This window comes from Falco cherrug, chromosome 4 (assembly GCF_023634085.1).
Source record: "Falco cherrug isolate bFalChe1 chromosome 4, bFalChe1.pri, whole genome shotgun sequence".
In the NCBI taxonomy this organism is placed as follows: Eukaryota; Metazoa; Chordata; class Aves; order Falconiformes; family Falconidae; genus Falco; species Falco cherrug.
Genome location: NC_073700.1, coordinates 6,656,498 through 6,684,276, shown reverse-complemented (window position 1 = coordinate 6,684,276; position 27,779 = coordinate 6,656,498). Strand labels below are relative to the sequence as shown.

The 27,779-nt window shown below is 40.8% G+C and overlaps 2 protein-coding genes and 3 non-coding genes across 12 annotated transcripts in view; 4 read left to right on the top strand and 1 right to left on the bottom strand.

Annotated features, from left to right (window-relative positions):
- The window catches only part of PBRM1 (polybromo 1), a 68,951-nt gene extending 51,013 nt beyond the window's left edge, over nt 1–17,938 (bottom strand). For 2 of the 8 annotated variants that reach the window (XM_055708588.1, XM_055708595.1), the window contains exons 1-11: nt 17,802–17,884; nt 15,053–15,175; nt 13,866–14,021; nt 13,056–13,153; nt 12,336–12,483; nt 9,872–10,015; nt 9,048–9,164; nt 8,397–8,465; nt 7,513–7,611; nt 6,278–6,363; nt 3,573–3,671 (exon numbers count right to left, since the gene is read on the bottom strand). In XM_055708588.1, the coding sequence (XP_055564563.1) occupies nt 3,573–3,671; nt 6,278–6,363; nt 7,513–7,611; nt 8,397–8,465; nt 9,048–9,164; nt 9,872–10,015; nt 12,336–12,483; nt 13,056–13,153; nt 13,866–14,021; nt 15,053–15,091 (1,055 nt within the window). In that variant the 5' untranslated portion in view covers nt 15,092–15,175; nt 17,802–17,884. The other 6 variants (XM_055708593.1, XM_055708596.1, XM_055708591.1 and 3 more) reach the window with 5 other exon arrangements.
- Nucleotides 17,939–17,940: 2 nt separating this feature from the next.
- GNL3 (G protein nucleolar 3) lies at nt 17,941–27,613 on the top strand. The gene is made up of 15 exons (XM_055708607.1): nt 17,941–18,091; nt 18,358–18,416; nt 18,846–18,983; nt 19,636–19,746; nt 19,924–20,007; nt 20,481–20,616; nt 21,521–21,624; nt 22,536–22,671; nt 23,054–23,141; nt 23,514–23,697; nt 24,337–24,479; nt 25,192–25,328; nt 25,879–26,087; nt 26,418–26,499; nt 26,589–27,613. Exons 1-15 carry the CDS (start codon nt 18,079–18,081, stop codon nt 26,675–26,677), a joined length of 1,713 nt encoding a protein of 570 aa, XP_055564582.1. The 5' UTR covers nt 17,941–18,078; the 3' UTR covers nt 26,678–27,613.
- On the top strand, nt 20,676–20,747 carry LOC114014325 (small nucleolar RNA SNORD19). The gene has a single exon (XR_003557779.2). It is a non-coding gene; the product is annotated as a small nucleolar RNA SNORD19 (small nucleolar RNA).
- On the top strand, nt 22,879–22,952 carry LOC114014326 (small nucleolar RNA SNORD19). The gene has a single exon (XR_003557780.1). It is a non-coding gene; the product is annotated as a small nucleolar RNA SNORD19 (small nucleolar RNA).
- Nucleotides 23,970–24,046, top strand: LOC114014328 (small nucleolar RNA SNORD19). Its single transcript, XR_003557781.1, has one exon. It is a non-coding gene; the product is annotated as a small nucleolar RNA SNORD19 (small nucleolar RNA).
- Nucleotides 27,614–27,779: the final 166 nt, after the last annotated feature.

Genomic DNA, 27,779 nt, shown 5'->3' with positions numbered 1-27,779 from the left:
CAGAAGTGGGATGATAACAAGTCTCCCTCAATTAGTAACTTTGTTACTTGATCCTGTTGTATAGGGATTTGTCTACATGAAGAAATTCAGAACACCATAAGCTGTATAGGCTATCCTCTCACACTCCACCATGCCCACCTTAGGCATTTTCAGCACTCCAAAACAGTTTGCTGTTGGGACAGTCCAGTAAACCCAGTTGTCCCTCTCCTCCACACGGCTGGAGGCAGGGCCCCTCCATCTAGTCCTGGTCATAGGATTCACTACTCACTTCCTACAAATACAAATCAGAAGTCCCTTCATCAAGATCAAGAGTAAGATCAGCCCTTCCACTCCATCTGGAGAAATGCCCACCCGAGACTTGGGGCAGCAATTTTCCTGGAGGAACCTCCTTTTGCAATTGTTTTTCCTTGCAACTCACGTACCTGTGCCTCTAGGGTTAAGGTAGATTTTCCATTCCTCTTCATGTCCTGTCCATTGGTCACACAGGTAAAACCACAGGGTGGCCCATGATGTGTACCCACTATAACCTCACTTTTGAGCAGAGGAACATTTACTAATAGCTGAGATAACTGGTCTGTACATATGGGGAGCAGGATCTACCCTCTTTGGCTGGACCAGTTTCTCCACAGCTGAGGTGAGGGAGGAAGAGAGACGTTCTTCATGTTGCCAGAGTTGGCCAGCCAATTCATCCACCATTTGTCCCTCTCAGTCTTTCCAGGCCATTACTAGCAATGAGTTGGCATACGATGGGGCACTCCATACAAACTTCCGCCACAGGGGTCACATGCACCTGACTTCATCTAGGTCTCTGCGTAACTGTTTGTTGTCCACGTCATCATAAATCACTTCCAGCATGGCTAATTCCCTCAGGTACTGAATACCTCTCTCCATGGTGGTCCACTTGTCTGGGTGACATGTAGCATCTTCCTTGAGGGGATACCTTTCCTTCACGCCTGACAGGAGTCACCTCCAGAGGCAGAGGGCTCCTATCCCTTTTCCAATTGCTTTGTTAATGCCCCCTTCCCTAGAAAGTGATCCCAGCTGTTTGATCTCCTTATCCTCAAATTGCAGGCTACTGGCCCCATTATCGCTACATCAGAGCAGTCAAGTGACACTGTGCTCACCTGGATGATGGCTGAAATATTCTCACGTATCTTGCAGCTTACTAAGGGATAGGGACCAGGTGCATACCACCTTGATTAAGAGTTCTTGCTCTTCCTTCTCCCCGGTCAGCAAACACCTCTCTTACTCCTCCTGTTCTCACAATGGCCCTGCTTTGGAGTAGTCTGCCTCATCCGCTTCTTCTTCCTGCTCCCTCTTAGAAGAAGCTCCTTCATCCCTTGCTAAATGAGACTATTTCCAGTATTTCTTCTTATGTATAGGGGCGACTGATACTGGTACGGGTTGGTTATTCGGTTCAGCTGCAGTGCCTGTCGCAGGGGTTGGAATAACTGTGGTGCCTGTCACAGAGGCGGTGCCTGTCACAGAGGCTGGAGTAACCGTTGTGCCTGTTGTTTTGTCATCGGATCCAGAGACCTTCTCTTCTCCTTGAGGGTACTGAATAGTGTTAGACAGGGGTCTGTAGGCATGGGCCAGACCCCAGCACATTGCAGTGGTTCGTGCCTCTCTGGAATTACCAGGGTGACAGCATGCTTTTTCCACATATTTTACTGTTTTTTCAGGATTCTGCACTTGTTCAGGGGTGAAATTCCAAAACATTGGAGGTGCCCACCATCCCAGACACTTGCCCATACCCAACACCCTGCCACTCATAACTATCCGCCCTCAGGGGAGCTCTGTGGGTGATATTCTTAAATAGTTGTTTAACCCTAAACAAGATCTGAAGCATGTTCAGGAGATACAGCAATAGGAACATGCTGGTTGGAACATCCCAAGGATATTAAAAATTCTCAAGAGCTATTGTAATCAGCCTAGAGGACAAGGGGAAGACGGAAGAAGGCATCTCCCCCACAGGTGGGCTCTCTGAGAAGAGGTGAAAGGTGTAATTATTAATATTTTCCAATAGGTGGCTTCCAAAGTACGGTAATGGTGGCAATGCCAAACACAAATACCCGATTGGTCTCCTGACCAGTAATTTTATCATTTCATAAGCCTGTGTTACGAAGTACAACAAAATGATAACCTTAACCCAGTCCCCAGAGGTGATAAACAGCACAGCAGGGAACACATACAGCAAGTAAAGTGTTACAGAACGCAACTCTGAGAGCAAACAAATCAACACTGTGACCAGTGACTATTAAACTAATATAATGGATGTCTATAAAAAAATTTAACACACTCTGGTCAGACCTATCGTTATCGCAACCCTTTGTGTTCCACATTGGGTGTCAAAAACAACTGTTGCACTTCAGCCCAGCAGACAGCTAAATACCACACAGCTTCTTGCTCACTCCCCCACCCTGCAGTGGGATGGGGGAAAGAACTGGGGAAAAAAAGTAAAATTCATGGGTTGAGATAATGACAGTTTAATAGGACAGAAAAGGAAGGGATAATAATAATAATAATGAAAAATTATAAAAGAATTAGAATATGCAAAACAAGTGATGCACAATGCAATTGCTCACGACCTGCTGACCGATGCCCAGTCAGTTTCTGAGCAGCAGCTTCCAGCCAGCTTTCCCCCTGGTTTATACACCAAGCATGACGCCATATGGTATGTAATATCCCTCTGGCCAGTTTGTCCTTGACTTAGCCAAGTCCTTGACTTAGTGTAAGCACCGCTTAGCAACATCTAAAACTTTAGTGTGTTATCAGCATTATTGTCTCCTAAATCAAAAATGCCATCCTACACCAGCTACTAGGATGAAAATTAACTCTATTCCAGCCAAAACAAGGACAGTACCTTAAAGTGACACCAACTCTATACACATGCTCAATCCCTTAAAGACCGTTGTAGCTGCTGTGTTAAACCATGGTTTCAGAGTATACACACAGGGAATTAGCAAGGAGCAGCACTGTTTCAAGACAGTAACCCAGAGACTGTAGGCATGAGACCTCTGCTAGGTACCAAAATTCTCAGCTGATGACTGAAAGAACAAGCCAGCATCCAGTAATCCAGTCTACTCAGCAACTTTGCCATAAATGCATCCCAAAGTCAATACTTTCTTTTTACTGGTTTCACTGGTTTCCACTATCCAGCTCTTAATTATTTAGTCTAACTTACTATTTCTTTTTAGTCTCCAAATGTATTTTTTCTAGGTTTACAACACATTTCCATGAGGTTTTTTCACCTGCTTTATTTCGTAATGAAGCTTAACATATTGCTCTTCAGAACATTTCTAAGGAGATAATTGCATAGAAAGTATTTCATGGCAGGTGTTTTTAAGTGTTAAATATAAAATCAAACATGGAAGAGTAATTACAACCAAGTAACTTATTACATCATAATAGATATTTGACTGGAATATATTTGAATCTCAAAAGTATTGGAGTCAATACTGAAGAGCACTAAAAAGAAAACAAACAAACAAAAAATCCCAAAACAAACCAGAAAAAATTAGTATTTCCATATGATGATGGCCCAGCTTTTTGTCCAAGTCCAATTTACTTACCGATAATATTTGTTAGAAGAATTTCTCTCATCACCAACACTGCCTTTACCCTGTGAGGAAGGACCTGTCAGCTTGGAAGCAGTCAAATTTGATGGAGTCCTTAAGGTAGAAGAGACAAGCCAAGGAAAGGGAAAGGGAAGGGGGAAGGGGGGGAAGAAAAAAAAAAAAAAAAAAAAAAAAAAAAAGAGGTCCACCTTAGACCCAAGAAAAGATGCAGCAAAGACAAAGCTTTTTACAGAATTACTTTGATAGATCAGCCAAAAGGTTTGGAGACAGACATAACATGTTTTAAAGCTAAGAGTAAAGTAATACTAAGATACATTTAGTGCCCCAGCATTGATAACAGTTTTGTTTATAAAGTCAGAGGAAGGTAACACTTAGATTCAGGATTAATAGCTATGTAAACAGCTCAGCCTACATCAGCAGTGAAAGCAGCCAACAAAATGTACCTTAGCATCCAAACAAAGCTAATCATACAGATTCAATCATGTTTTATCAACACTTAACAAAATCACTGTCCAGCTGCTTGACAATGTATATTGTTAAGCAACTTTATTTTGCCACTTTATTTAAGGGAGGACAGTTAAACACACCAACAAAGAGCAATTTAGTATGACTAAGGATACAATGAAAGCTGCAATAGAAAAGCATTATTTTTGACACAGAGGCAACATGTCTGCAAAAATTAGGTTAGTAGCGTTATGATGAATTTGAGCCTGATCATCAATGACAAACAGATGTAAATTTAGAAGAAAAATATAGCAAATTAACTTTAAATGAACTTATGGGGGTATTTTACCAAAATCAACGATACAGTAAAGGAGACCCCTCTCTTTGAGGCAATTAAGCAGTTAGGAATTTAATTAAAAAATAATGATTCTGGGATGCAGATGCAGCAAAAGAAACAAAAAAGAATACTGGTTCAATAAAAAAAGCAATCACTGAAATGCAGAACAGCAGGTAAAAGGTTTGGACTTTTCTCTCACCCCATATTTTTTTGCATTCAGCCCAATATTATCGTAGGCTGCTTCAGGTTTGCGTTTACTTTTTTTTTTTTCCTTTGCCAAGTTAGAGAAACAAAGAAGGGAGTTGTCAGTTATTCTGACATTCAGATTACTTCAGGATTTGCAGGTCTCTAACAAACACAGTACATAAGAGAACAACTAGTATAAGGTTAACTGAGAAGTAGAAATGGGTTGGCAGTGCAAGAGAGGAATTCCACTAACAAGTATCAGTGTGATTTATCTGTCATCCCTTCTTACGCAAGCAGCTTTATTTTGAAGAAAAAATGTTAATTCAAAGTTAAACGTGACACATACATGTGACGTCCTGAGCTGCATCAATGGCCAACACAGTGAGAAAAATAAAATAAAATCACAATAGAAAAACCTCTATGCCTGTATGTCATTCTAGTTACTGCAAAGCCAGCATATGTACATTCAGTGTTTGTAGAATCAAGGTTTTCTGGCACTACACATACTTTTAAGAAGGAAAATTACTAAAATGTGTCAGGAATTACTCCCTAACAGTATTTCTGCTTTTATATTTTTATATACTCCAAAAATGATTCACCCAAACACAGGAAACGTGCTAAAAAACCCACTACACAGGTTGAACATCTCGAAGCACCAAATGGCAATAATCCATCAGGTAATAAGCCTACGCAATACTTTTAATACTGACACCATCTACACATTCTTCAGACAACAAAAAAGTTTAAACTGCGTTTCAGTAAAGTAAGGGAGTGCTAGTGTTTTCAGTAGTACCATACAAACCTTTGGAGGAAATGAGAGGAGTTATTTTCCAGCATCAAATGCCAGTGAATGGTTCAAATCTTGAAGAGAGTCCACCTTGTAAAGAGTTTGCTAACCATTTGGATTACTTGCAAGACATTGCTTTTATTTTTTTACATTGTCTCATATGGGCAAATAATATGTAAGCCTACTTTTGAGTGTTACTTGTAAGTAAAAAGTTTATACAAGAATACAATTGCATTTCAGGTAAGAAACATCTAAAATGACTAAAACATCTAAAAATGGCATTTCTCTGTACACTATAGATTTTCACAGGAAGAAAATGCTGTTTCCTAAATAAAATCATTCCTTCAAACAAACAGAGATATCAATCAGTGGTTTATACTTGCCTGTTCAAAACCAAATCTATACTTCACTGATTAATAAATCCAGATCTTATTTCTAGCTATGAAAAGAGGAACAGGATACCCGTTTTCAAACAAGAGTTTATATAATGTGGACTTCCCTCTAAATATCTTTTGCCAGAGGTCTTGTTCCTATGTTTCTGCTCCTACCTAATCAACTGTGAGCTCTTACATTTCAGCTCCTAAGAAGGTTCAAGAATATCCAGCATTTTTTTAAAGCAAAACACAACAAAGCACCTTGTTCCTCCCTATTCCTTTTCTGTTATTAAGTTATAAACACGTGGTAGAAGCTGGCCATAGCTTAAGTTATAAAAGATCCACTGACACTAGTTTTCATAATCAAATACCTCACAGAAATATTTCACCACAAAATTATTTAAATAAAAAGTTTCCTTCCAAAAACTATTTTACAATTTATAACTTCTAAAACAACAATAAACTAAGTTTTCAAGCAATTATTTCCCACTATACTCTCCACAGCAAAATTCAGGGAATGTCTACAGAGATTTTTTATGTGAGATTATAAAAAGAACTCTATTCGCAGTACCTGATTCGGAGACTTGATTTGGCCAACTCACTGTGTTCAATTTCAGCCTTTTTCATATTAAATATTTTCTTAATCGCATTTGCATCCTGTCAATTAAAAGAAATTTTTTGTTTAATGTTGAAAGTGAAGAATGTTCTAGTCAGGTATATCCATCTATCTAAAAATCTAAAACAAAAATGAAGGGCTTTTTCACTTACATATAAAAAAATTCTGCATGAGAAAAGAAGCACAGAACAAAGGCTACCTGAAATAGACCCACAGTGGTCTGTAAAAACTGACTAGAATGGCTGAGCAGCTTCAAGGTCATTTTTTATCACATCTTTACAAAAAAAATATCTGCATTATGCAAATATACACGAACACCACTTTAAAAAAAAAAAAAGAGGCAAATGAGTTTCTGGGCCTTTGCAATCAAGAAGTTTACCAAGCTTTACAATGCTTGCTGATTCTCCACCTGTGGAACTTGATACTCGGAGTAACAGTTCACAAAATAGAGACTGCAAGTTTTGAGTGAGGTTACAAGTGTGTCAATATCACTAGGAACTGAAACTACAACCCAAACAGAAGTGCAATTGGAAAAGTCCAAGAACCACTTACATAATAGTGTTATACATACACAAGGTCTCCCACTACAAGGCCCTTAAAATCCGAGCACACAAAGGAATAATTTGCCACTGAAATTCTCTTACTTCCAGAGCACATGGAACAGCAATGTGGTAATTCATATACAAAATGCTATTGAACCAAGTATGAAAAAGATAGGAGATGCAATTTGGTCACAAAAATATGGCTAAAAGGAAAAGGAACTTCAAAAACTATGCAAAGAAGGCATGACTCGTTTAGAAGCTTGTGATGAAAACCATAACCTGTTCCTGCAATCTGGAAAAAGATAACAGCTGGTTACTACTGCTATCCCTGGAACCTGTAGTTTCAGCCATTTCAATGTCAATCGCAAGTACAGGGACCCTCCATTCCTCCAAAGGAGTCATGTAACTCATATCCCAAGATAAATTTAATTGGAAAAAATCATGTAACGCAAGAAAAAAAAATTACATACACCCCAATTATACTAAAAGCAATATATAAAAAGGAAAAGCCACCAATAGCTATTTTTTAAAAAAAGATAAAACAAGAGTCTAGGGCCTTATGCTAAAGATTCATTTAAGTATTAATCAGCAGGGAAAGTAGTAAAGAAAATCTGAACTGAAATCAAACTATGAACAACTGAAACTAACCTTGAATACTTGTGATCCAGGCTCATTGTAGGTTTTAGCATTCTTTGCCAGAAGATCTATATCCTTGGCCATTGCATGAATGCTTTTATAGGTTCCGTTCTATACAACAAAAAATGGAACTGGTTAAAGTGGCAGCCTTCAGATAGCATGAGAACTAAGTCAATAGTGAAAGGCAAAGGGAATTCATACAGAATAAAGCGAACATTTGCAGAAAAACAAGAACATATGCATAAAAAAAAGAGGACAGCTAAGTATCTGGAAAAAGTAATCAAAAAAGAAAGTAACAAACTTAACTGCTAAGGCCTTAGAGCTCATGAATGCCAAGTAAAAGATTGAAAAAATACTTAATATGTTAGATTACCACAACTTCAAAGGTAAAATGACATTTTGTCAGAACCCTTCATTCTCCAGTTCAATTAGTCTATGTGCTATCCCTCACTATTATACAAAATGCTAGAATTACACAACAGTATTTCAAATTACTAGAGAAGTAAGATGAAAAACACATCAGTACAAAACATCTATTTATGGCACCAGAACAAAGGTAGGTGATGATAATGCACGACCAAGCTTCAATACTTCAATGTTTTACATTAGCAGTACTTGCCAAGGAATGACTTTAAACCATTAAACATCAAGGAACCCAAGATATTCTGGCTTAATGCCAGCACACTACAGTTTACAATGCTGGATCTTCAACACAGCTACTTCTGCAGCATTAACCCAGGAGAGAACATTAAATCAGCATAGTGTTCAGATTTTTAAATAGCAGGGGAAAAACACATTGTCTTTCCTACTGCCATAAACTCTGGTTTCTAATAATTTCAGAATGCTTTCTGTTGAACAAGTCTATACTTTGACACGTTAATACGCTCATACTGTACCTGTATCCTTTGGGCAATAGTTTTAAGATCTATGGGCTCCTTTATTATTGCATAATAATCTGGATATTGCTGGAAAACAAAAATAATTTATATGTTACTATAAACAGTCACAAAGCTATTGTTCTAATAGCTCACAAAACAAGCTATTAGATGAATTACAGGTAAGAATAGTGTAAGCTTCATAAACATAGCATTAGGCTCCAATTTGGGCAAGCCAGATCATAAGGCAGATAGAAAGAATTCTAATTCATCAATAAATTGATGTAAAGGAACATTTCTGTCTGAAAGCCAAATACATGGTGACAGTTTTCAGAGCATTTATTTTCCTGGTTAAACTTGTTATGCCACACCCTGAAACAGGACAGTGAAATCACACATCTTTAAAAGAAGATTAAAAACTCTGCAGCAAAAAAACCAAATTACCTAAACTGGCACAAGAGGCCAAGCCCCAGTCTGCAATGAAGGGCTGGGAACAAGTGGATAGGAGCAAAAAAGGGAAAGAAGCTCTAAAAACAGCTGGAGTTTGCCACCAGTGAGACAGTAACAAAAAACTGCATCCTGAGTGTGCACATCACAGCATTTAAAATCTGTTGTTATATAAATGTTCAAGTTTCTAACTTAGAACACAACCAGTACTATTAAAATACTCACCACTTTAGAAGGAAGTTTCTGAAACAGTTCACTTATGAGGCGTCCTGATGGGTTTGTGGCAACAGCTACAGCTTCAAGAAGCTGTTCAAGAATTTCCTTCAGGTAACCTGGCGATGACTAAAGTAAGAAATGAAATGGCAAGAAGTTTTAATAGCAGCCATAGTGGAGTGTTCTAAGTTGCACTGAAATATATGAATTAACTTTTCAAAGACAGAAAAGAATCAGCCATAAAACACAGATGCAACTTTTGAGGACAGCATTGTTTATGCATCAAGGTAAAGCACATGAGAAAACTTAATTTCACATTAACACTGCAGACTGTCAGACATACTTTACATACTTTACATACATAGGATAGACTTGGTTATCAACATTAATGAAAACATGCATCCCTACATCACGAAAACCAGACAAGTCCAAACTTCCTATCATCATATCTGGCTTACAAAACACTCCCAGAACAGCTGCGCTGAGTGGGACACATGCTGGAAAATGATGTCATTAGACGTGAAGCTTGCTTGCATCGAACCTCAATGTTGGCATGATATCAAGCACACATACTAGTTTCCACTAAATGAGAACCACATCTTATCCCTATCAGAAAACCCTGTAACATTTTTATTTGCTAGGCAAAAGTGAAACACACATACAACGCTGTGAAATTACTGACTAATAAACTTGTATAAGAAATACTTTTTGGGGCATAACTTAACTATGAAAAGACTTAATGCTTTTTCACATATGGAGGCCAATCTCCCTCTCAGAGTCAGCTGACATACACAGCCATGGCCTCCTCCACCTGCAGCTGTCGTGCCCACACTTACTAATTCAGAATTTGTGCCTTGATTGTCATGTCCTTCCTCATCTTCGTCTTCCTCCTCAGCATCACCTTTTTGAACAAATTCATTTTTTGTGCGCAAATACAACTCCCATAATTTGCAGGCAGCTTTATATTCAGGAGAATCAGGCTGCAAAAACAAATCAAATATTTTACTCAAAATTCAGACCATTCTAATCTGAAGGAAATTTATAAATTACTGGTTGAAAGGTATTGAATGCATTAAATAAATAATAGAAAACCTGGGAAATTCCTGTTCCAGTCGTTCTTCAACAGTGATGTTAAGAATTGCAATCAGAACTAGAAAATATCACCTCTATCACTCCAAGTCTTTCAGAAAACTTAGCAATAAAATTACTTGAGTTGAGGCTTGGACAAGCCTATTAGATAAATCTGGAGAAATAACTAGGTTTTGTTGAAGCGTAACACTATCAATATCTAAAATAGACTAAATATCAGGATGCCAGAAATGTGATTTAAGCCAATATTGCTGCCATTGTGTAGCACTTGAAAATTACTTTCTACAAAAGAAGAATGCCAATAAATGAGCCAGTATCTCTGAAAGCACTGCAATGATTTACACTGAGCATTAACTGTGAAATTCCAAAGAACTTGACAACATGCTACCACCTGAGTACACATGTAGGTATAATTTTTGGAAGAGCTAGAAGCATTAGTCAGCAAATTAAGTTTTGTAGATACAGAGTTGGCAGCGGCAGACAAGCGTGTGCCTATTAACATTACTACTTAAGAACACTACCCAGAAAAAAAGACAGCTTTTCCACTCTTCTGTATTTTTCTTTCCCTTTCCTCTGTCACTTAACCTCTATTTCAGGTATTCCTGCAGATACGCCACTTTACTACTGCTGATTACGCTCTTCTTACTTCACTCTCAGCCTCTGATGGCTTGTAATACAAATGAGAAACTAACATGAGAACTGTTCTTAAACTTGCCTTATTAGGCTTAAATATTCTCAAGACATTAAGCCAGGTGTCAATTATGAGGACCAGAATACCAGAAGGGTCTTCTGCTCCGCTAGCCTGCTTCCTTCCATGTTAATGCAAGATGCTCAAAAGTGTAAGACTCGAACCAAAATACTAAAAAACCAAAGGCTTCCATTTTAATGTAGCACGGCTAACAACACACCTGATGCAGTAAAGACCTTGACAATGAATCAGCCATCCTTGTCTTACATGCATCACTGGAACTGTGTGGGTAAGGTAAAAAATGACAAAAGAAGAAGTTATGTTTGTGTGCCATACCTCCAGCTCAGAACTCACTATTTCTCTAGAAACATCAACAGTCCTTCATCCTAGAAGGATGGCTACCTACTTCTATTCTACACACAAGAGTTTTACGATACAGGCAAAATTATGAGTCCACTACTCTGTAGGCAAAGGCAGCACACATTCTGTAAAACTCATCATTCTTTCCTGCCCTCAAGTCCTTCTCCCTCATGTAGTGACCATGAGAAAGCCAACATCAATGGGCAAACGCCTTGCAAAGCTTCAGGAGTACAGAGCGAATTCTGAAATCTTTATACTTTTCCTACTGTAACCAGAATGTGCAAATGCATTAATCCATAAATATGATAGCTTTTCGAAAAGCTACACACACACACATACAAACATAAACAAAATAAACACTGCTTTTCTGAATGTCATCTGGTTATGCCGATTGGATTATTCAGAAAGCAGTCATTTGGATCATCTCCAAAGTCAAAGATATATGAAAGGTAATGTTAGCAGTTTCAGATTTGCTGTATCATCTCAGTCACTACATACAATTTCACTGTTCTGTGTATTTAACATAGCCTTCTATTAAACCAGATTAATCCAATTTTTTCCCACTTCCTTAGGGCAACTGCAATAAAAACCCACTAATATCTAAAATAAAACACACACAGTTTGGGGGAATGGACACAGGGGCTGCACCCTTGATGAAATGCATTGTCACATACACTCACAATCTATCATCGCTGACCACGATAATCAATGTGCCTTTTTTTCATACGGCCAATGAAAAAGAAAGATTCAATGCTCCTACTGTATGGTTGCTGTTATTTATAAACTCTTCTTTTTAGGAAAAAAAATAATCAATTTCTATTTCAAAAGGTTACACAGAGTGTGTTGTAAAATGGAAAGGCTTTGTTAGAAGAGTATTCTTCTCAGTTTACATCTCTATTTTTGCTTTCCACCTCTTTTGTAAAAATGCATGAAAATCCTTCCCAAGTTAATTTATCGTTTTCCAAAGAAAAATTGCTATAGTAGGACATCTTACAAAGACACAGTCAACCTTACAGAAATACATGCAAATAACTGCAATGCGTGCTCTTCTCTTACCAATAATAAAGACTAAACTGAAAAGTTTTTCGGCCAAACCAAGGAAGAATTTGAACAACTCTACCACTTTAACAATGAATTTAAGCCTTTGTATGTATTTTCCTCACCTTATAGTAAGCCTTCGCATTGTTAAAGAGAAGCTGAAAATCAGCAGTCAGCACATTCACATCATCATACTCCTCCATCTTTAGCTTCTGCTGGATTTTCATTAAATCAATTGGCTGAGAAACCACTTCATAATAATCTGGCTGATTTCTGTTGTAATGACAAAAAAAAGGCATTAAATTCCAAGCAGTAAAATCAAAACTACAGCACTAAAGTTTGTACTTGTCTATGACTAACACAAAGGAAGTTTCAATATGTTTTTGTTACAACTAAAAAATCTGACCCTTGGTCTAAGAGTAGACTTTATTACACGTTCCGTTATCATCCTCTGTTTTCCGAGTTTAAGATAAAATAAAGAGACTGATTTTTACCTCCTGCATTTTCAAAGGTCACTTGATTCATCCTCCAAAGCTATGCCCTTAGTATTACATTCCACCACTTAGGTGGAATATTTTATAGTGAAAGGCGTAGATGTTTTAGGCAGGTGTCACAAGAAACATTTTGAATTGATTCAGTGTATCCTTTTTTGACTGAAAAAGGGCACCAATGTTAGCATGTGTCATTGAATAATTACATCAAAAACTTGGATCAAACACTGGCGTGAAACTATGACAAACTTAGCTTAGCTTTTTCACAGCTATTAATGCTGAAGTATTCCTCAATAAACACTTACTCCCTGATTAAATCTCAGGTTCAAGGCTTAACCAGAACCATGGTCTTACCTTCGCTTCGGTGCCCTAATGAAAAGCTCACAAAGGAGCCTGCCCTGTTCATCTTTGTAATCTCTGATGGTGTTGTAAAGTTCATGGCATACAGCAATCTAAAATGCAAGAACAATAAAGTAATGAAAAAGGAGAAAATTTTAAGGAGGTAACAAATCGAAGCCTACTAACAATGGGACAGACAAGCTGCCAGTCCACAGCATGCCTTAAAGCAGAAGTGTGACAAAATTGGTGCATCTCATACATTAGTACAGTACATGACAAGTATGCCAGGTACTGCAGAATTTTAATTTATTGTTTTGAACATAGGGAGCCTTCTGTCAATGCTAATTCTAAGTAAAACACCCAAAATTTAAATTAATTCAGTACAATTCTTCCCAAGTTATAGACACCTAAAACAACGACAGGGGTTCTTCTGCCCTGCAATTAATTAAAATTAGACTGCTAACTCAAAAGCATAAGAGAGACATTGTGCACTTCAGCAATCACTGTCTGTGCCGTTCCTCACTTATGTCTCTCTGCATTTGCTATTCAGACACAGCTTTCAACTTCTGCACATTGTGATTTCATCTTCTCCAAGATCCTTCCATCTGCTAAAATCATCAGCAAAAAAAGGAAAGCAGCAAAGGGAAAAAGGGAAAGAAAAAGATGAAACTGGGGAGATAATAACAAGCTTAGCCAAGGCAGCAAGAGATTCAGGGCCAGCGTATGTGCACTACATATGATCATCCATTTTACAACCCAGCATTTCCCAGGCAGGGATACAGTAACCCTAAGAAAAAAACCTGTGCATAATAAGAAGGTACTAACAGGATCTACAGTTGGGAGATTGGAAAGTCTCCTCCTCTTTCTGCTTGGGCCTGGTATGTTTGTGGAGTGGTGGCCATCATCAAAATCTCCTCCACTGACGCTGCTGGAAGGTGAGGTAGCTCTTCGCCTCTTGGAACCCATGGAATCCAACTTCTTCTATAATGAAGAGAGATGTTCTTAAACTCATGGCATTGCATCCAAATTCTCTGCTGAGAGCTAACTACAAAGCTAGCAGCGCTCAGAATGAGTCACATACATTTGTAATATACTATCGTTCAGTTAAGCCATATATCTAAACACCAGATTTTTGAAAATTTGCAAAAGTAAAGGGAAATCAAAATGGTTCTACAGTTTTATAATCACTGATGACAGCAATGTCGGAAAGCCTAGGCCTCATGGTGAAGATTAATTTAGCAGCTTTTACTAGGATATGCTCTTGAACTATCTACGTTTTGGTACCTTGTTCCATGCATGATAACTAAGCAAGAACTGCTGTTTCAAAGGAAAAAGCTGTACAGAGAAATGTTCTGGTGTAAACGCACATAATTCCATGTCAAATTAAGAAAAACCAAACACAACAACCAACCAACCAAACAAAAAAAACCCACAAAGAAAACAAATAAATGAAAATGGCTACTGAATACCCTGAACTAGATTCAAGCCAAAAAAAGGTCTGGACCATTGTGTGACCTACCACTCCCACCTTCTGTGTAGGACAAATGGCTCAATAATCAAGAAGTAGAAAAGGCCACCTCCTTTTCTGGCCATCGTTTTCCATTTACCAACGCGAACAGTGACAAGTGAATAACCACCATCCAACAACTACAATGATTTACAAACAAGTTGTTGGGTCTTTCCCAACTTCCAGTGACAGCATCAGAAAAATACCTTTATTTGTAGCTGTCTCAAAGGCTGAAGACAGAAGAGATCCATCTACCCCAGCCTATACCTATTTTCCAACCAAACCAAGGAATTTCTTCTAGGAAGCAGCTGACTTACAAGGTACGGCAGCACAACATAACCGCATTAGAGCATTTATGTTAGGGACAGATTTAGTTTCAAGCACACAAACAAGATGAATAAAAATAAGGTAGGAATAATTAACAGTTAGGATAAAAAAACCCGAAAGGCTAGGCAGAGGAACAGGGAGAATGGTGCACATACAATCAATAATTTACCAGATTTACCAGAGTACAACCAGCACCTCGAAAAGCCAGTCTCCTCATAGTGTCTGATGGCCAAGTACAGATATCAGGAGAAGGTAACACTCTAAGAGTAGCAAACCAGCAATGGTGTTAGTACAGTCAAAACTAGAAGACAAGAAAAAGGAAAGAGAGAGAAGAAAATTGAGAGTAGATAGATAATTGAAGAATATATTCAAAGAACAAATTGAATAATTACAGTGACACAGAAAAAAGCAAGAAAGAGAGGTAACTTTTTTACGCTAGCAGAAACTCTACAAAGTAATTCTGTACACAGAATGCTAAACATTTCTGTCATTTTTACAGTAAAACAACATTTCTCTACTGTTCCTAAATACATACTGCAGATTTCACAGCCACTTGCTAGAGAATGATTCATCAAGCAGAGCAGTGAGTAAACATAAGTGATATCTGACCTGAGAGTAAAAACCAGTAAGCAGTAAAACTTACTGAATATGAAGTAATACAGTGCTTATAAGAATAAGAAAATAATTTTTAAGGTCAAGAAACATTTAATAGACTCTCTAATGATGATGCATCTCCATCAGGCTTCAGAGTAGATTTTTATCCTCATAAGTAAGCAACATTAAGTACCCAGCCTTACAGGTTCGCTAAAAATATACCCCTTTCAATTTCCAAGCAGTCTCCAAGTCTGATTTTTTTCAGAAATTCCATGTGAAATGTACAGAACCATTTTATGATGAAATGACTGCTTCTATGTAGTTCATACAAGTACTCTCTTCAATCAAACCCCAGAGAGATTGTTCCCCTGTTCAGAATTCTGGACGTTTTCAAAACATGCACATACACAGAAACTCCATGCTTCATTAGGTAGCAGTTCATCTCAGGAACGGACAACTAGCCTGTCACTTTTGGCACTGCCTCCAACTTTTATCCGAGAGCTACAGTATCAAACTGCTAACATCAGGCGCTTGCTGATGTGGAGGCTGCTAGAAAACACAAGTTCTTGGTTGTGAAAGAAAGGCAAGAGGGAATACTGGAATCAATAATTCTGGTTCACCCAGGAACCTGGAAGTATACTCAGTAAAATCCCACCCTGAAACAAAGATTTGGGGACACCCCCCCCACCAGCATCTGCCTGCAAACTGCATATAGGCTTCTCCACATCAGTTATCTGAGGCACGCACACTGCAGCTCTCAGCCACACACAGATGCGGGTTGCACTTGTACAATCAAGACATCTGGCCATTCCGTACATGGCCTCCAAAACCATTTTTCTCCTCTAACAACAGAGGAAGGTGCAAAACATGCACCAGTCTGAACAACATCATGAATACTCAGTGAAAGAACTGTTTATGTAAAACTCCTTCTGAATGTCAGGCCCCAAAATGCAAACTTCTTTCTAGATCTCCACACTTACAAACAAGACAGTCCTACTGTGGACAGAAATGTATTTTGTTTTACTTAAGAACACTCTCCTAGACTTTCTTCTGCAATCTAACTGCTAGCTCACAAATCTCTCAGCTATCACACCAAGAATCTCCACCGCCACAAACAAGCCATGTCCTACACAACAGGAGCGTGAGCGTCTGCTTAATAACTGCTCACACCACTCATTAAAATGTCACATAAGCACAGATATCTCTGTAAGAAATGCTTTGGCCATTACTAACATGCATGTATATTGATATATACACAACGGGTAGAAGACTGCCTCTCCTGAAAGTTGTACTAGACCGATCACCACAAGTATTACTCAGTTCAACCTTATTAAATGAACAGTTTTACGTGCATTTGAGGTAACACGCTTAAAGCAAGGCGACGAGGTTCCAGCACACGTTTCATGTTCTTCCTCCAAGAAGAAAAAAGCTAAAAGCCAACGGATATCATGGAAAGTATCTTACCGCTATCAGATCTCCCCCATCTCAACAGAAATACCCACCAAACCATGGTAAACTTCACAAACGAACAAAGGAGGGAAACACAGCCAGACCCCCCTTCCACCCATTACCGATCGCACTGAAACCAGCTACACCACGGGAAGAGGGGGCCGGCAGCAGCCAGGCGCTATAAAAGGACAAAGTTGGTGAAGCAGCGAGAGCCGCAGCACCGTGATCGTTTCACCAGCACCGGGACGGGCAGCAGAGGCAAAACATGTCACGTCCCCCAGCCCCCCGCAGGCGGGCCCCTGCCGGCAGCCGGCTCGCCCCCTGCCCGGTTTGTGAGGTGTTACTGTCGGCAGGGGAAGGAGGAGACAAAGAAAATCACCTTTTCGGGCGCGGGGCCAGCCCGGCCCCTCACGGCCCGGCAGGACGGGGCCCCGCTCCCGCCCCGCGCTGCCGCCCACACCGGGCGGGGCGCGCCCCCTGCCCCGGGCCTCACGCCGGAGGCCCCGGGAGCGGCCCTCAGCCACCCGCCCGCCGCTGTCACCGCTGCGAGCTCGGCCCGGGGCCGGCACAGCGGGGAGCAAAGCGCTGAGGGAAACACCGGGGCCAGCGGGGTCGGGACACTGGTGAGGGACAGCGACACCGAGGGGGCCGCCGCAGGGCGGCCCGCGCCCAGGGCCCGGGCCGCTGCGGGAGGCGGGGACGGGGGAGGTGACAGAAGGCGGAGGGGCTCGGTGCCCCCGGGCCCGGCGCGGGCCCCGCCACGGCGGAGCTGCTGCGCGGCCGGGCGGCGCTGCTTCCCCGCGGCGGCCACACAAAGGGAGGCAGCGGCCTCCTGGCTTCGGCCCGCCGCCCCGCCTGCGCGACCTCGGCGCCGCGCCGCTCACCCAGCCGGCTCCGCTCCGCCTCCGACAGCCGCGGCCGCACTCGCCCTCCGCCGCCCGCCCCGCCACCGCTGCTGCCGCCGTCGGCGTCGCCGCCGCCGCTCGGTACCGCCGAGCCCGCCGCTGCCGCAAAGCCCGCCCGGCCGCCAAACGCGCCGAGCCCGCGCGACACCTCTGGCGAGGAAGGGCCGCTTCGCTTTACGGCAGCGCCCGCCGGCGGGAGGAGGCAGGAGCGCGGCCTTCCACGTGGGGCCGCGGCCGAGCGCGGCCCGGCGGCGCCATGAAGCGGCCTAGTGAGCGGCGGGCGGGGGCGCCGGTGGCCGGTGGCGGGGCGGGGCGGGCCGAGCCTCGGGCAGTAGCACCGGCGAGCGCCCTGAGGCGAGGGGACGCCGGGGGCGAGCGGCGGCCCGGGTCCGGGGAAATGGCCGCGGGCGCGGAGGTGGCGGCAGCGGCCCGGGGCGGGGTAATCGGACAGGGGGGCTGGAGGGAATGGGTGGCGGTGGGAGCTCGGCTGCCCCCCGGGCTGTCCCCGCGAGCTGAGCGGCGCGATGTCTTGCAGAGCTGAGGAAGGCCAGCAAGCGGCTCACCTGCCACAAGCGCTACAAGATCCAGAAGAAGGTGAGTCCCGGCGGGCGGCCCCTGCCCGTGGGGCGCGGGAGAGGGGGTCCAACTAAAGCTCCGTGCTGATGAGTTTAACGCTAAAAGCATTTTATATATATTATTACAGAACCGTGTTGTACCTATACGTGTACGCAATGGGGATGTTATATTGAATGTGAAGGAGTCGGGACTATGGCGAGCAATTTGCTTTCCAGTTACCTTTGGCCGATGATGTAGCAGGGAGTGTAGATGTTTTACAGCGTTACATTTTGTATTATTCTGGGCTGGTACATCAAGCGTAGCTTTACGATGAGACATTATGCAATCGACACACTGCAATCTAAAGTCAGAAATATACTACTTTCTACTCTGTATCTTTAAATAGGAAGGATACATCCCATTTTTCTTTGCCTTAGACTGAGAAAATATTCTTGTGCCCATCTTCAGATCAGAGAACACCACCGAAAAGTCAGGAAGGAGGCCAAAAAACGTGGACGCAAAAAGCCCAAGAAAGATCCCGGTGTTCCCAGCGCTGCACCATTTAAGGAAGAGCTTCTACGGGAAGCGGAGCAAAGAAAGCAGAGGGTAAAATAGTTTGTGGTAAAGAGGACAAGAACTGAGACCATTCCTATCTTCAAGGAAGCTTTGCATGCACATGCGCACACCAGAGGTGCAGTCATGGTAGACTGCAAATTGTCCTAGCAGACGTGTCCTTTGGAAAAATAATACTTTTTATTTCCAGCGTTATACAGTGTGTAACAATTTACTCTTTTATTTTTAACCTCCATTTCATCACTGTGTTTATTAAACACGCTGCAAGTGTTCTTTTTAATGTAATCTGAGTTGTCTGTGATGCTAAGATACGTAGATGTCCCATCAGAATACTAGAAGTTAAGTCCTGGCATTACGTGATTACACAGAAAATAAGGATCTACTATCTGCAGCATGGAGTAATGTGACATGAGAGCAGCACCCATATGGGTTGTAATGTGGTTGCTGCACGGCTGGTTTTGGGGTCTAGCTAGCGGATGTGTTGCCTCTGGTTTTGAGGCAATTGGAGGCAAAGTATTCTTTTCAGTGTAGAGTGCAAAAAAATGTTCCCAGTGTCACTTGGACAGATGTGACTTCTAAGATGCCTCAGGAACTTTGGTCAGAAATAACTAAATAGGGAGAAAGAACTATCTTCCTTACCACCCTCAAATATGTTTTATCTTGCTTGGGTTTTGTTTGCAATCAGCTTGAAGAACTAAAACAAAAGCAGAAGCTCAACAGACAGAAAGAACATGAAAAGAAGAGGAAGCTTGAAGCTAAAAAAGCAGCCAAAACCAAGGAAAAAGCAGAGGGAAAGGTAGGTTATCTGGTATGATTTTGATTCTTCAAAGCTTATAGAAGCAATAAAAGTCATCTTGAAACTGTGTCGTCTTAAGCAGTATGTTACGTGTTACATTTTCTGCTGTACATGTGCACAAGTATAATACACTAATTCTCAATAAAATTGTTCCCTTTCATTTTTATTTGCATTCAGGAATCCTCTGCCAAGTCTAAAGCAAAGACTAACAAACTGCTGGATAAAAACTCAAAGAAATCATTCTGCAGGGAGCTCAAGAAGGTGAGACACTTCAGCTATTTCTATGTATTTTGATGACAGTCAGCAATGAGACCACTTGTTATTTTCCTTTTTTGCATTACTGTACAGCTGCTAGACAGTATAAAGGTTGCTTGTGATAAACTTCCAACACTAAGTAAGGGATTTTACGACAGAAACTGTGAGGGTTTCAGTTTTACCTGGTATAAGCTACTAGGATATACAGCACTTTGAGGCATTAAGACTTTTTTGGGCCAATGTCAATACATAATGAGTCATCAAAGAGCTCTTATAGTAACGAGGTACTGGTATCTAAGGATTTCTTACCTTTAGAGGAAAAAGATGAAAATTGCTTCAGCTTTCTGGTTTGTAGTTCAGAAGAAAGTTGCTCAACAAGAACACTTGCATGAAACCTCCCCTGCTATTCCAGAGTTGTCATCTGTCAAATGGTCTCTCATGTCCTGTTTGATAGTCTTCTCTCTTCTTTCCTAACCTAGGTGATTGAGGCCTCAGATGTTGTTCTAGAGGTTTTAGATGCCAGAGATCCAATGGGCTGCCGGTGCCCTCAACTGGAGCAAGCTGTAACTTGCTGTGGAGGAGACAAAAAGCTACTCTTGGTTCTGAACAAAATTGGTAAGCAGCACAGGTTTTCTTCAAGTGTTACTTGGTCACTGTGTGGTTCTATAGTAGGTGAGCTATGAAGAAGGTTTAAAGGAATCTGACATTCCACTGAAGACATGAGATCCAACTCTGAGCTCACTGCCCTGCTGAAGGGGTCACATTTCCTCCACCTTTAAGTCTAGTTTGCTAAGAAACTACCACAGACAGGTAAATGCACATTAGCCCCTATCTTCTGCAATAAATTTTGAAGGCATCGGTTAGTCTCAGCTAAATTTGACTAAATCAAAGCCAATTTTTTTAAAGTAAAGATCTTGGATTTTTTAACATCTTTGTGAATGTAAGCCTGTAAGCAGAGGCCACGATGGTGAGTTAAGGATTAGCAAATCAATGCAATAGCTGGATTTGAAGTTTGGCATTGGGAAGTATTTTCTCTCTTCCGTTGCTGTATGAAAGAATCCATGCAAAAGCACGTGAAACCAGCTAAAAAGGCTGCAAGTTTCTGAGTTACCAGCAGCAAAAAAAGAAAAGAAACTGCCAACAGTGACAGCAAGAGCAAAGGGACCTTTCTGTTAGAGAAGCCTTTGCAGGGATGATGTGATAATCCTTCACAGAACATCACTGTACCATAGTCCTCTAGCAAGACCCCAGTGTTAAAAACCTAATACAGGGGCCAAAAGTCAAAAATGTAATGGTGGTATGTTCTGCTTGAGGCAGAAAACAAAGACTAAAATTTGTAACACGGGTTCCTTTGGGGAACATACCCACTGCTTTACTAGAGTTTTTCAGCCAAACATCGTTATAAAGAAACATACTCAATGGACAAAATACAGCCTGGCCCTGATTCCACATGAGATTCCCTCCACACAGTGACAGTTATGATTCACAGGAGTAAAACAACTGCCCTCTTTTTTTTCAGATTTAGTGCCAAAGGAGAACTTAGAGAAATGGTTGAGTTATTTAAAGAAGGAGTTTCCAACGGTTGCTTTTAAATCAGCAACGCTGATGAAGGACAGGACAATGGTAAGAGCACTGCAGACTGTCTCATGGCCTATATGTTTGCAATCATACACGCCGAGAAACAGGAATTTTTGTTCTTTGAAATTCCTTCTCTTGTTCGAATATACCGCTGTGACTGGTGGATATGCCTTTGCACTGTGGCTAAGCTTTGCAGTGCAGTGGGGGAGAACTTGCTATTGAAATACGTATGGTTATTTGTGCCCAGGATGCTGGACTTGAGTAAAAGCAAGTGGGCTTTTTTACTGTAAGGAAGATGGTGAGGGCAGGAAGATGAGGCATTTTTCATCTTCCGCACAGGATGGTTGCACCAGTTACATCTGAATTGTTCTGTAGGTAAAGTGGTGCAGGCTATACTACTGCAATCGTCCTGACTGTGGCCATCAATAAAGGTGGCACCTGACATGATTTCATGAAGAGGATAAAGGTGTTAGCTCCCTATGTCCTAGTCTCAACTCTAAAGATGCTCATTTGAGTCATACATGTATTAATACATAATGCTTCACATGTCTTACCTCTGATAACAGCATAGTGAAATAGACCCTCCTGCAAAACGACGCAGAAACCACAATGCAGAAAGCAGGTTTTGAAATACTTCAAAAAAATTGAAGTCTCTTGAGAGAATGTGAAGATGATTCTGCCATCTGAATGTACATGGTTATTTTATGGTCACACAAGTCTGTAGCACAGCCTGAACTGAAATTGCAAGCCCTTTAAGTCAGTTCATTCCTTTTTCTTGTAGTAGTTGATGGCTACCTAATTCCTTCTGTCTAGAAGGACACAGTAACATCATCTAATAGAGGATAGGAGTTGGAAACGTTACAGTAGATAAATAAATCTATGCATATATATTTATCTTCCTAAATAGCTCTTGACCATGTACCATGGTGGTTTTTTTTTACCTTTGAATCCTGTAGCAGGAGCAGGTCACAAAAAGACGTGCACGTGTTGATTTATCAAGAACCACTGAATGTTTTGGAAGCAAATGCCTTTTGAAGCTTCTTCAAGAGTATGGCAAGACTCAAAACAAACCCATTCACGTTGGGGTAGTAGGTAAGCAGCTGGAGACGCAGAAGGGAGTTTTCTTCTCCTCCCATAAAGCTTTGGTGTCCTGTATTATAGATTTGGTGAAACAACTAACATGTGACTTGTTAATTGGCTTTTTAGTGATTGTTATTGCTTTCATCATGCAGCTTGTGTTGCCTTCCTCCTACCTGATAACTAAAACACTATATGTAACACCACAAATCTTATCAGTGTGAGAAATGAGGATACAGACTTTGTCTTACTTCTGTAGTGAAGACTTCAGATCCAACTCTGATCTCACACTGAAGATGTACTTTACCAAAGACACGTGGAAGAAGCAGTTTTGATCAGTGTTACATAGGCTGAGTTTTCTTACCTAACTTACAAGGTTTTATGTGGTTTTCTTCAGGTTTCCCTAATGTGGGAAAGAGCAGCATAATCAACAGTCTTAAAGGAGTTCGTGCTTGCAATGTTGGCCTAGCAAGAGGTGTTACCAAGTAAGCCAAGTCTGATAAAAGCTGTTGATTTCCCTGTTTGTTGTGATGATTACTTTGAGTTTGTGTACGATTTCCATCCATTAGGGGTGAAGTATGCCCCTGTGTGCAGTTTTAAATGCACGCCTGTATTTGCTAGGATAAAAGATACTGATCTGTGTGATGCAAGCTGTCACGAGAAAATGCAGTGTATAAACTTGCTTTTTTTGTACATTTAGAGTTGTCCTGCACAAAGCATGTAAGAAAACACTGAAGCTGACTCTGTATGAAAGTGCATTCAGTCCAGTGCTGAGCTTTGTGTCTTGCACCCCTCACCATTACCAGTCCTTTTGCTCGTTGGTTACCTTTACTCACTGTGCCTTTCTCTTTGAATAGGTCCATGCAAATTGTGCACATTGATAAACAGACAAAGATGTTAGACAGTCCAAGTATAATTGCAGATCCTTCCAACAGTGCCCTGGCTCTGGCCTTGAGAAGTATCATAGACACTGAAGAATCAGACTCAGCAGATGTGCTTGAAGGAGCAAATGCCATTCTAAATCACTGCAGTAAACAGCAGGTGAGCTCCATCTTTTTCCACACCTTTCACTGCATGTAATCTCTCTATGTTTCTTGGGCCAATAGCAAAAGTTTGTTTCACTTTAATTCTGGTAGCTTTTGAACTGCTTTCCCCTAATCACACAGGGTGGCAACGTAAGTGTGATCTTTCATCCTTACAAATGGAAGGCAGAAACAGCATGCCATGATCCTGTCAGCCAGTCTGTTTTCCCAATAAGTTTTCTGATCTTCAAAACACCCTGCTTTTAAGATCTCATCACAGTATCACAGAGTGAAAAATGAAGATATTCTGACTGCTTCCTGACTCCTTCAGTGAAGACCTCAGATCCAACTCTGATTTCACTGTTTCAAGTAGATCAGCCTAAGACTAATTCCCATTCAGTGCTGTGATGACCCTGTTTTCACAAACCACTGTGCTGTCTCTATACACCCACTACTGTGGGTGAATGGCAGCTCAGCTGAGTTTGTTGATGAAGTAGGCATTTTGCTTTGTAATGTTTACTCCCACATGCAAAAGAAAACCAGCCCTTCACTTACTAGTTCATCCTCATTGTAATCCAGTTTGATTTGCTCTTTTATTCCTAGAACTGAGAGAAAATTGGGTATCTCTTTCTGAATGCACCATTTTCTTTTGCACTAGGTAATGATGTACTATACTATCCCAGATTTCAGGAACACAGAAGAGTTTTTGACTTTACTTGCTCAGAAAAGGGGTATGCTGAAAAAGGGAGGTGTTCCTGACATAGAGAATATAGCTAAATTACTACTTTGTGACTGGACAGGGTAGGTATGCTATGAATTTTGCTTTATGCTGCTCACCTTTTTTCACGTTGTTAATCCAGCACAGCAGAAGCTCTGAGTCCTGTGAAGTACACAGAAAGGAGGTTTCTAACATTTTACTTTGGTAAAGACAGCTGGATTGGCTAACAGATTTAGAGAACGCTATACATCAATAATTTTATAAAGTAGTGAAAGATACATGGAAAGAGTCAAAGCATGTTGCATCTTACTACATAGCCTGTTTGCTGACTTCTGCGAATACTGAGTCCATGTAGTCCTCTTCTAAAGACAGGAAAGAGTAAGGCACATTTTCTGTGGAAATTTATAGTGGTTCCTATATTCTGAAGGTGGGAATAAATGTAATTCAGAATCAGTAATAGTAATTGAGTGTGACTTACTCTCCTTGCTCAGGTGGTTCATCTGCTTTCACAGCTCATGATTTTACAGTTCATGATTTTACAGGCAGATGATTTATGGTGACAAAGTGTGCCATTTCTTTTCCCTCTCAGGAGCGAGCTATCCACTTAAATCTGTTTTTGACAACTTCAGGGTCAAATTTAAATAGCTATTTAACTGCTGTTAAACAGATATTAATAAATTAGTAGGTAGGCAGAAGAGTTTGAGAACTTTGTGCTCTGGGTTTTATTTTTAAATACAGTGATTTAACTATGTTGTCATTGGTTGTTTTTTAATGCTGATTATTTTATTTTCCCAGAGCTAAAGTAAGCTACCACTCGCAACCTCCAGGATCTCAGAGACCACCACCATATCTTACAGAAGACAAAATAGCTGAAATGCAGGAGTGCTTTAATTTAACGTACCTAGAAGAAGAGAACAGCAACACTGTTCAAGGTAGGACTGTTACTGTAATGCACTGCTACCATTAGTAGTTTTAATGGGAGATTTTAAATGCAGCTCCTCCTGGGGTTTATATGATAGCTTTGCCAATATGCAGTTAAAATGAACCTTTTAAGAAAGAAATGGATTCTGATGCAACAGAACAGTGCATCTGTGTGCTGTCTTAACACAAAATTACCCCTGCTAGTTCTTAGTTTCTAACCCTCCTAAATAGGAAATAAGGAAAAAGACCATTGAAGAGCACACAAACACTAGCTAATTAGGCCAACAAAATACATTTCACTCAGTACAATCTATACTCGAATCCAAGTCTTTAAGCTCCTAGCAGTCTTCTGTAGGTGCCTCAGGGAAAGCTACTCTCAGAGAATTGTCCTTTGTTCTGCCTACTTATGGGGGCGTGCCTCTTGTGAAAGGGAGTAGGCAGGACGGGTTTTGGGGGTTTTTTTTCTAGCCCTGACCTAAAATGGCTGTCCTCTCAGGGGGTAGGCGTTATATCTGGTGCTGTCTAACAGTGACTTAAGAGATGCTTCTGTGTTTTTCCCAGCTTTAAAACGGCGCAGTCTGGCAAGCAGCATCATTTTCCAGTCAGCTGGTATGGCAAATGGGACAATAGAGGAAAATAAAGTGATAGAGGAGGCATCAGAGTGGGAAGACTTGGAAACAAGCAAGGAGGGGGAGGAAGAAGAAGAGGAGGATTTCACAGAAAGTGATGATGAGCAAGACAGTGTGGAAGAAAAAAAAGATGTCAAAGAGGTAAATCAGGGTTTTGTTAGGCTGGGTTTACCTGTTTAGATCCTGACACCAAGTGTACCCACTCAGCATCCTGCCATAAACTGAGAATGTGTAGGCACTGTAGAGCCCCCAGGAGTACTCAAAAAGTCTTTTCTTCTGGAGATAAGGGTGGGGCTTTTTGCATAATTAAGGAAACAACCTTGCTCTAACTCAGTTCTAAGGCAGTGTGTTCCTGACCAGCTATACAAAGGGACATCCATACTCTCGTCAGTCCCTGTTAAGCTTCATTTGCATGGGAGACTTCATTAGTGATGTCTGAACGAACATATATCTCTGACCTCTGACTTGCAGGAAGGCAAAGCTCAGGTCACCAGAAAAGCAAAGCTTGGAAAACGACAAACAAGTCCTACAAATTCAGAAAAGCAGAGAGCAGGTCTGTATTACAAACCCTGGCCTAAAGGATAGTCTGTAGTACTCTAGCACTTGCACTGCTTTCACTAACATATCATTTTCTTTTCTCAGAAAGCGAACATTCCCATTCACTATCATTCAGCTTGGATAAGGCAGCAGATGAAGATGATGCCTACGATTTTAATACAGACTATGTATAATGAATTATGTGTGAAGACACCATTTGGAGGTTCTTATTACTGGCTTTCAGAACTGTCATGAAGACTTGTGTTGCAGCAGAAGTTGGAGGAGCGCCGCATACCAGAGCTGCTGCAAAGATTCACAATTATTGCTGTGTCAAATAATGTACTTAATGGCATATCACATTTGATCGTTACAGATTTTATACGTCCAGCAAATTCACTATTTGGCTTTAAGTCCTAAACTTTATTTCCTGTATTAAAGTCTATTTTTAAAAATTTCTAATAGATTGAGTTAGTCTGTTCAGTTTTGCCTTATAGAAAGATGTTTCAAGAAGATAATGCTTTGGTTTTTTTCTTTGAAAAACAATGGTAAATGTTTAATTCTAGTAATGTTCAAACACTTAAATGTCAAGGTAAGTTTTCACCCTCCCTTCATAAAATTTAATTGTTTTTCCTAGAGGATTATAGACTGTACCCCTAAAGCACGACTTAAGTCAGTAACTTTTCAGTATACTTTTGCAAAACTTGTAGAACTTTCATAAGTAGCATTTTCTAGCCAACCTTCACATATTTCAGCTAGATAGACAAGTTGTATCTAAGTACTGCTCTACATACCAGCACTTTCACTTGGAAGGGCAGCAGATTATGATATTAGTAATCTGTCTTCACGGGGGAACAAGCTTCTTGTTCTTACAGTGCTCTTGAACAAAAAATGTATTTTCTGATGACACCTGTTATACACGGCAACAACTGGTAACTGTAAAGCGAAACACAGCCCTGTGCAATAAGGATGCATTACTGCACTCAGCCTACAGCAGAACTGGGTTACAAGAGAATTCTAACCAAGAGGCCCTGCAGCTGTTCAACAAATTAAGCATTTAGAATAAACACCTGACAGAAACCATCTTCTTCCTACGCATCTGTTTTCTTCCTATTAAAGGTCTGATTTCTGTGTTCTTTTCTTTAATAGATGGTTTTATTTTTCCCCTAAATGTATGTTGAAGCACAGTCCTCCTAAGCAGAGTATCACATGCAGACTCATGCAGTTTAAACCTGCTAAAACAGCCTAGTCATCAGAATTAAGCTGACATCATCTGATCCAATACAATCTTTGAAAGTC